The 9,916-nt window shown below is 39.1% G+C and overlaps 1 protein-coding gene across 1 annotated transcript; it reads left to right on the top strand.

Annotated features, from left to right (window-relative positions):
• Positions 1–88: 88 nt before the first annotated feature.
• LOC115423816 (CDP-diacylglycerol--inositol 3-phosphatidyltransferase-like) lies at positions 89–6,098 on the top strand. Its single transcript, XM_030140869.1, has 6 exons — positions 89–268; positions 1,497–1,631; positions 2,369–2,522; positions 4,333–4,414; positions 4,549–4,630; positions 5,757–6,098. The coding sequence occupies exons 1-6, from the start codon at positions 226–228 to the stop codon at positions 5,897–5,899; spliced, it is 639 nt and encodes a 212-aa protein (XP_029996729.1). The 5' UTR covers positions 89–225; the 3' UTR covers positions 5,900–6,098.
• The last annotated feature ends 3,818 nt before the right edge of the window (positions 6,099–9,916 follow it).

The raw sequence follows: 9,916 nt of genomic DNA, 5'->3' as shown, positions 1-9,916 counted from the left end.
AAATAAAATAAAGATAATTATCGTTATAGTGTCATAATGTATTTGTTTTGAAAAGCCAAATCGGAAATGTACTTCCGTGTGAAAATGGCGGTCTGACCCTCCATCGCAGACCGGAAGTCATCCCTCCGGAAAATCCTGTCGTTTGTCTCCTGAAGCCGCAGTTTGTCAGAAAAACAAAACCCGGCTTTACATTTACTGAGACCAGAACCCACACGGACCGGAGCAATGACCCAGGAGAACATCTTCCTGTTCGTCCCGAACCTCATCGGTGAGTTTTAACCCTCTGCTCGCGCTCATACGGAGCTAGCTTAGCATTAGCCACCAGGGTCTCATCAGACTGGAGGCAGAAATGAAATAAAATCTGGAAAAATGGGAGAAAATGCATTTAAAGAAGAGCTGGTTGGAGACAAATACACGAAACCCCCCCCTAGAAAAAGACCAGGTTATACAGAAATAAACTAAACACGTTGAAAAGTGCGTGTAATGTAATTTTCCTGTTAAAATGAGTGTTATAAATAGAAATATTAAGTTAAATAAGTCTGTTCTTGATAAGTTAAACTGAAATGGTCTCAGAAATATAGTAAAAGTCATGTTAAAATGTAAAAAAATAAGTCAAACTACCGTCATGATAGAATGAATGGTAGAAAAATAAGCTAATTCCACTTATAAAAAGATTTACAGTCGGTCGAACTGTTTAGGACTGTTTCCATCATATACATGCATCTATATATGACTCTCGATCTATCTATCTCTCTATCTATGTGTAGATATCTGTATAAACATTTACATATACATCTGTAGATATCTATGTATACATTTATATACATCCATACATCTAAATATAGGCCTACATCTGAAGTGATGGCTCCCAGGAGGACTAGTGTTTTTTTGGTAGCAACTAATGGGAATCCATTTTAAACAAATAAGCATCTGTAGACATATATGTCTCTATAGATATATTTATACATCTATTTGAACATATGCGTCTGTCTTCCACTGATGATCTAAATCAGGGGTGTTAAACATTCAGCCCGAGGGCCAAAACCGGTCCATCAGAGTCCAGACTGTTGGATAAATTAGTGAAATGTAAAAGTTATGCTAAAGATAGAAACAGTAAATGATGTCAAAGTTCTGTTAGTTCAGGTTCCACATTCAGACCAATCTGATCTAAAGTGAGTCAGAACCAGGACAATAAGAACACAACTTATAACTTATTTCTTCGAATCCATTTCAGGTTGTTCATATTTTCTGTGATAGTTTGTAAATGTAAAAGTTTCCATATAATTGTACTTTGTTACTTTGTTAAGATGAAGCAGTGGGAGTAGGCATTAGTTTTTCTATTTTCAGATGATACTGGTTTGAACATCCTTGCTCATATCTTTAGTTTTTGTATGTGGACTCTGTGTTGGATCTGTTTTGGCCCACAGGCCTCATGTTTGACCCCCCTGGTCTAGAAGCTCCACCCCTTGTGACCAGATGTGTCTTTGTACCTGCAGGTTATGCCCGGGTGCTGCTGGCGCTGCTGTCCTTCTACCTGCTGCCCTGTTGCCCATGGCCCGCCGTCTTCTGCTACCTGCTCAGTGCCCTGTTGGATGCCTTCGATGGACATGCCGCCAGGGCGCTCAACCAGTGTATGGACCACAGCTCAGAAATAATAAGAATGAATAATAATCAGGGCTATGTATTGGCAAGAATCTGGCAATACGATACAAATCACAATACAAGGATCACCATACAATATATCACTATATATCATGATACTGTTAAATAGGCAATTTTTTGTTTGTTTCTTTTTTAAAAATGATTATTTCCTGGAAAAATTGAATTACACCAGAAATATGCACAAATACGAAACACATTTTTATTTGATCACAACAGGATCTGATGCTATATCACAAAATGTTCCTGTGTTCAAACTGAAATTCTGTTTTACAGACATTACAGTTTAAGATCCTGTTCAAATGTTCATATTCTGTTAGTTCAGAACAAACATCACAACATTATTTTTGTGCGATCCCAACAAAAGAACTAACATCTGCCTCTCAGACAGTAAAAAGTGATTTTAGGATGCTTCACATAACCATTATTTAATAAAACAGTGTTAAATCATAATAAATAAGATATAAACAATAAAGAAAACCAAAAACAAAAATGAAACTCCACCATATCTGCATTTGAATAAATACCTAAACATACTGATCCAGTACTTTTTAATATCAACACAGTATTGTGAAATGAAATATCTGATATATGGCAGAACCAATAGATTTGTAACACCCCTATTAATCATAATAATAATAATAGTTGAATCTGTCCGTGTCCTCGTTAGTCGTGACTCTGTGTCTGACCAGTGTTTGATCGTTAACAGCCACTAAGTTCGGAGCGATGATGGACATGCTGACGGACCGCTGTGCCACCATGTGTCTGCTGGTCAACCTGTCTCTGCTTTACCCATCATGCACCTTCCTGTTCCAGATCAGCATGTGCCTGGACATCGCCAGCCACTGGCTGCATCTGCACAGGTACGTTGATTGTGTCTCCAGTGACAAAATTTTGCAAATTCTGTCATTCAAATTGCAGAGAGTGGCAGAGTGCAGTTGGTGAGAGAGACATGGAAGATTTTATGACTTTTATCAGCATTTCAGCGAGGTGAAAAGAATTGGAAAAAAAGATCATTTGTATTTGGTTTATTTTATTGTGTTCATATATTTTTATTTTGAAGCTTCATCACAGTTGCAGATATGAAATCCCCCAGTTGGCCTATCATGCTTCATTTTTAATATCAACACAACAAACACACATTCAGAAATAAACGGCATTGATAGAGTGAGAAAGAAGAAGAAAAGAAAAAGGAAGAAGAAAAAAACAAAATAGAAAACAACAGGACAAAAAAATAAACATATCATCCACCCTCCCAACCCCCATCCACATCCCCAGAGCCATTAAAATAGGTTGGTGTAGTGCTACGCTGTGGGCTACTGCTTATGTAGTGGATCTTAACTATTTGGCCCTTCCATATATGACATCACTGGTTTCCAAATGTTTTCAAATTCTCCCAGCTTGTCGTTAAGTGTGTATCTAATCCTTTCTAAGTGAAGGGTGTCCATCATTGTTGTTATCCAGGCTTTAAAAGTTGGTGTCTCTTTTGACTTCCACAACAGGAGAATAAGCTTCTTTGCACAGAGAAGGCCATAGGACAGGAGGTGACGCTGCGCCTTCTGTATATTTTTGGAGCTTTCTGAAGCACCCAGTACAACCAGTAGGGGATCTGGTCTTAGCCGAACCTTAAAGACATTTGAAAAGAATGAAAATATTGCATCCCAGTATTCCTCTAATCTTGGGCATAGTACATAGCTATGTAGCAAGTCTGCATCCATTTGATTACATTTTTCACAAACAGATGATATTTCTGGATAGATTCTGTGCAGCTTCACTTTTGAATAGTGTAGTCTATGTAGAATTTTAAACTGGATCAGACGGTGTCTAGCATTAAGGGAGCAGGTATTTACATACTGTATGCCCTTATCCCAGACATCCTCAGCTATTCCCATTCCCAGTTCTTTTTCCCAGTCCTTTTTTATACACTCCATGTTCACCTGTCCATATTCTCGTAATACTTTGTATACATATGAAATTGCACTTTTTTCTCCTCTGCAGTCTCTAAGACATTGGTCTAACTTATTATGCTCTTGAAATTTTTGAGGTGAGTCTTTACAAAATGTCTAATCTGTAGGAATCTGAAAGACTCTGTTCCTGGCAGGCTGTTTATTTTATTAAACCAACATAAATAAGGTGTGTTCTAGTGGTGGACCTTAAAGGGTTTGTGCTGCTTTTATGTTCGGTGGATCTACTGTCACTGCTGAGTTTCAACACAGAAACATTTCATGTGAAGTGACACAAAAGAAAGAACTAGAATTCTTATTAGTGGTGGTGATTCCAAAACTGTATGATTTAAATGTTAAATCTAACCCACAGAGGCAGGCCTGGACAGTTTTGGTTGATGTTCATGTTATTTTGTTTATTTATTTACTTGTACTTGTTTATCCTGCCATTACCTCTGATTTTAGCCCCTAATTATTATGAGATACTGTTGTCAAAAGAATGATGAAAGAAAATAGAGGAAAACCAGAGTTTATACAGTGCACTTGAACACACCATGGCGTCCCTGTAAGGATACTGATCGTTTTAGGTAAAAATATCTAAAATGTTCTAGTTGTAGGTTCTGATCCGTGAAGATTCAGTGAGTTTTTGTCACATGTGAGACTCAATAAAATAAATGAACAGTTATAGAAAAACTGAAATGTTTTCTCTTCCTTTTTCCGTCTTTGACAGTTCTACAATAAAAGGATCATCGAGCCATAAAACCATCGACCTGTCGGGGAACCCCATCCTCCGGATCTACTACACGTCCAAGGTAAGGATGGGCTGGTACTGTTGGACAGTCCAGTTCTATTTGAATGGTCTGGTTCTGTTTAGACCGGCCGGACCTAGTTAAAACTGTTCAGAACCTACAGACGTGATGACGCTGTTGTGTTTGTGTGTCTTCAGCCGGTGTTGTTCGTCATGTGCGCAGGAAACGAGCTGTTCTTCTGTTTGCTCTATGTCCTGCACCACGTCCAGGAACCCGCAGGTCAGCCTTAGTCATACATGCACCTGAACACCACACAAACCCACAGCACATGCACCTGAACGCCACACAAGCCCACAGCACATGTACTTGAATGCCACACAAGCCCACAGCACATGTACCTGAACGCCACACAAGCCCACAGCACATGCACCTGAACACCACACAAGCCCACAGCACATGTACCTGAATGCCACACAAGCCCACAGCACATGTACCTGAACGCCACACGAACCTACACCACATGTACCTGAACGTCACACAAAACTACACCACATGTACCTGAACGTCACACAAAACTACATCACATGTACCTGAACATCACACGAAACTACTGCACATGTACCTGAACGCCACACAAACCCAGAGTATGTGTACCTGAACGCCACACAAACCTACAGCACATGTACCTGAACGTACAGTACATGTACCTGAATGCCACACAAACCTAAAGTAGATGGACCTGAATGCCACACAAACCTACAGCACGTGCACCTGAACACCACACAAACCTACAGTACATGTCCCTGAACACCACACAAACCCATAGCACATGTTCCTGAAGGCCACATTAATTTTTGTCCATTTTATTCGTTATGTTGTTTATTGTGTTAATTTCATTAATCACCAGATTATTTTGGATTATTTGTAATCATTTTTCAAGTATAGTTTCATCAGTAATTGTTCATTTTCTGTGATTTTTGAAAAAAAAAAAAAAAAAAAAAAAAAAAAAAAAAATATATATATATATATATATATATATATATATATATATATATATATATATATATATATATATATATATATATATAAAATTTATTTTGTTGACAAACATGTACTCTTTTATATGTTTTTGTTGTTGAATATTTCGGTCAGGTTTTGTTCAGTCATGTTTTTAAAAATTATTTATGGTTAATTTTATTATATATTTGGGTTCTTTTTGGTTCATTTTGTTGACAGTCCAGTTGTTTTTTAATTGTTTATGGTGAGTTTTATTATATTTTTACTTTCTTCCGGTCCCGCTGCTTTGAGCTGATCCACATTAAACCCATCTGTCATCTGTTCGTCGCGTTCTGATGGTTCACGTCAGACTCGTTTCTGACCCGTTCTCCTCTGTCCTTGTGTTCAGCCTGGTTCTACTGGCTGCTCGGACTCTGCGGAACCATCTGCTTCTTGAAGTCCGGCATCAGCCTAGTGCATCTCGTCACCGCCTCACAGAACATGGCCGCCCTGGATGCCGCCGAGCGAGAGACGAACAGGAAGAGGCAGTGAGAGAGACACCGTTGCCACGGAAACAACAGGAGTATGACCAAATTCCACGACATTCAAACTCCGAAAAAAAGACGAGGTCCAGAGTCTCTAAATTTCCTGATGTGTGACAGTTTTTATGTCAGATCTGCTGTGATTGGACGGAACGACGGTGTGCGACGAGCAAAAACAATCTGAGTCAATTATATGAAATCTACACGAAAGAAAAACGAACGAGTCCAATCCCTGAAAAGTCATTTATCTGTTGAATGTGTCACAGTATTTATAAGCTGTTGATTGTGCCGATTTTATTGTCACTTATTATTCTTATTATTACTGCTCTTATTTTGCTGTTATTGGATATTGATTAGTTATTAGACATGACGACCCTTCCTCTTATTGTGTTAGAGCAGCTTTGTTTCCTCGTTTATTCCAATAGAAGCTGTAGGACGTGGTTCAGGTCGTCAGTTATTCCTGGTGTGAGTTTAATTTTAGGCTACGTTCAGACTGCAGACAAATGTGGCCCAAATACAATTTTTTTTTTTTTTTTGCCCGTATGTAACCTGTATCCAATCCGAGTTTTTTCAAATCCAACTAGAGCTGCACAATATATTGTTTGAGCATAATCATCACGATCTACGTGTGCGCAATAGTCACATCACAGGTTCTGTGATGTAGAAGGTCAATGAACTCAACATGTTCTCATCTAAGTTCAACCTGGGGACCTGACACACTGCACACACAGATCCACCAATCAGTCGTTCTTAAACAGTTTGGAGTGAGTCACTGGTAGCACTATTGAAAAATGAGCAACGAACCAGAGAAAATCACCGTAAATGAAGACTTGGTGCCAAAAAGAAAAGCAACGTCAGTAGTCTGGAATTATTTCAGCTACAGAAGGATGAAACTGAAACGTGATCTGTGTCGACACAACGAGATGTAACACAACTAATTAGTTTGACCATTTACGTCAGCGCCACAGCTGTTATATCCTCCTGAGTATTTTTCATATTGTAATATATATTGCAGGGTTAAAAAAATCGCAATGCCAGTTTTTTCCAATATCGTGCAGCCCTAAATCTGACCCAGACCACTTTCATATGTGGTCCTAAATCTGATACAGATCTGATATTTTCCAATGTGACTTCAGTCTGAACGACCAGGTCGCATTTATCCGACCTTTACGTCATTGAAATGCGACAAACGTCCCAGTTGTTCATCGCAGGAGGAGGAGTGGAGGAAAACTATATTTCCTTCTGTAAACACAGTGTGTGTCTATGTGGTCTCGTATTCCATCAGGACCTCTTTAGTGCATGTGGGCCACTTCAGGGTCACATTCAATTCAGACTCAAAACTGATAGAAGCAGCATTTAATGTGGAATATGAAAAAAAAAATCAGATTTCACCCAAAAATCTGATTAGTGCATTAAGACCTGCTGTCTGAACGTAGGGTTAGATTCTGTACGTCCACGTTTCACTGTGTGTCCAAATAGAAGTTTCTATAAATATATGCACAGGCCTGGTGTTTGTATGAATGTATTATTGAACCCTCTATGAACAGGCTGAGTGTACGGTGTATTTAAAGAGTATTAAATGTGCAAATGCAGATGTTTGACAGGCTTTGTTTGCGGTGCAGGTGGTTTACAGTCAAAAAGAAAAAGCTGCAAATAAAAGCAACTGAAAATGTTTTTATGGACTCTTTGTTGTTTTTTGTGTTTAATAACTGAGCCAGGGTAAGTTTATCCTCGTTGGAAAATCCATTAAACTGATCTGTTACTGGTGATAATGGGAGCTTTCACCTATGTGTGTTTATCATCTGTTCTTGACATTATTAGGACTAAACAGATATAATCTTATCATTAAAGAAGTAAAAGTCATGTGTTTTGTTGCATACATAAGGTGGGGGTGGGATTTAATAAGTTTTCTTCTTCCCACTCTTCGAGCAATAAATATTGAATTTATTTTTGTTATTACTAGTGTAATACTTTCAGATATTGATCATTATCGTGTCATAATTTACTCATATTAACAATAATAATATTTGTCTTTATTTTAAAAAGCTAAACCGGAAATGTACTTCTGTGTGAAAATGGCAGTCTGAGCTTGCCGCACTCCACAGACTGGAAGTCATCTGTACGCACCTGCCTGATTTGCTTCGCGCATGTGCAATATGGTTGGCCATCATTGCAATGAAATCAAATCCGTTTGGACAAAAACGATTTTTGGACCTTATCTGATTTGCGTTTAAAAAAAACACAAAAACTTTATTAACAACATTTACATTTACGAATACAGATATCTGATCCACAGTCCAACTGTCACACTAATGCCGCCTTTCCTCTACCTGGTACCGGCTTGACTCAACTTTTTTGTGTTTCCATTACAAAAAAGGACCTGGAATCTGGTACCCGGTACTAGTTTTTTGGTGTCACCTCCGCCGAGGTTCCAGGACTGGGGAACAGATTCTAAAACGTGACGTTTACTAGTGATGTTGAGATAAACCTCATGAGGCATCGAACCACTTGAGCCAGTTGGATCGAGAAAGGGTTCATTTCTCGAAGCTTCATGTGCGCACGAAACCACCTCCTGGCCATGTGTATAATAACAGGCAGCTGGATCTGAACCACAGAATGTGTCAATTTTTGGGTCTGTTATGGCTCTTGGGAATGACTATGAATAACAAAAAATGTTTGACCAAATAATTTCTCTACATAAATTATCACATATGTGTATAATAAAATATTTTTGAATTTATTCTGTGTGTGTAAATTTCCCCCAAATGTTAGTATCATATGTGGGAGGTTGTGTAATGTTTTTTTGTTTTGGTTTTTTTTGTCACTCTAGGAAACTGTCAGGGACTTAAACAGGCAGAGGACAGTGAAAGTGCTTGTGGAACTTGGACAATTATGTACAGAACAGGGGACATTTTATTCATTTTTATTCAGAAATAACAGTTTCTCAACAGTTTTTAGTTTGAAGGGATTCCTTTTTTTTGACACGACCTCTCCGGTGTTTGAAAACACCCTTTCACATGGTACAGAAGATGCTGGCATGCACAAAAACACAAGAACAACATTATATAAATTGGGGTACAGTAATTTTTATCTCTCCCAGTACTCCAGATAAGCAAACCTTATGTGTCTGAAATAATGTTAGATTTAGTTTCCCTTATTAGGAGTTATCAAATGCAAATGTTCCCACACAGGGGAAATCCTCCTCTTCTTCACTGGCTCCATCCTCTTACTCTTCCTTCTCTTCTCACTCTCCTAAATCTTCAAATGATCTCTCTCTAAACTCTTCAAACTGTCTCCAAACTATATAAAAGCTATCCAAACTATCCAAACTCTGTTCAAGCTCTGCACTGACCGTAACTCTCAATCCAAACCCCACATTCTGAACTGGAGCCTGAGGGGTTTATTTTGCTGTCAAACCTGAACCAGGTACAACCACCTCTGCAGCGCCTCGCGAAGCAGTCACGTGGTACAGCCGGGCTTCGGACGTCATCATTTGTGGCTCCTCCCCTAAATGAAGCGAGCCTCGACACGCGCTTCGCGGAAACGCCCCCTCCAGTACTCCACACACACCAGTCATGTTTACACACTGCAGACCACTGATTGGTCAGATAGTCGTCTTTGTGAGCCGCTATTTTACAAAAAACAGATGCGGAAGTTGACAGTAAATATGTCTGTAGGTTAATCCACATGATGACAGTCTGTAAAACTACACCATGGTCAGTCTTTGGTGTAAACATTCAACATGAGTTTGACAAGACAACAGGCGACGAGCGACTTTATCAGCAACTCTGAGCAGAGGACACGGAGGGACTGAAACACTACATTTGTAACTCTGTGATTTAAAGTGTAATGTAGGAAACATGAAGCTGTGCTGCGGAATATTCTGCAGTTCAGTAGTTTATTTAGTCCACGTCATTCGCAGGTATACACCCTACACCCACTGGGACTCCCAGATCTGCGTATAAAACGGAGTTTTGTGACCATGATGGCTGACTGTATTGCGCATGCGCCAAGCAATTCGGTTGTA

The sequence above is a fragment of the Sphaeramia orbicularis genome, chromosome 8, assembly GCF_902148855.1.
Source record: "Sphaeramia orbicularis chromosome 8, fSphaOr1.1, whole genome shotgun sequence".
NCBI classification, from domain to species: Eukaryota; Metazoa; Chordata; class Actinopteri; order Kurtiformes; family Apogonidae; genus Sphaeramia; species Sphaeramia orbicularis.
The sequence above is the reverse complement of the archived record's forward strand: the minus strand, read 5'-3'. Positions and strand labels throughout refer to the sequence as shown.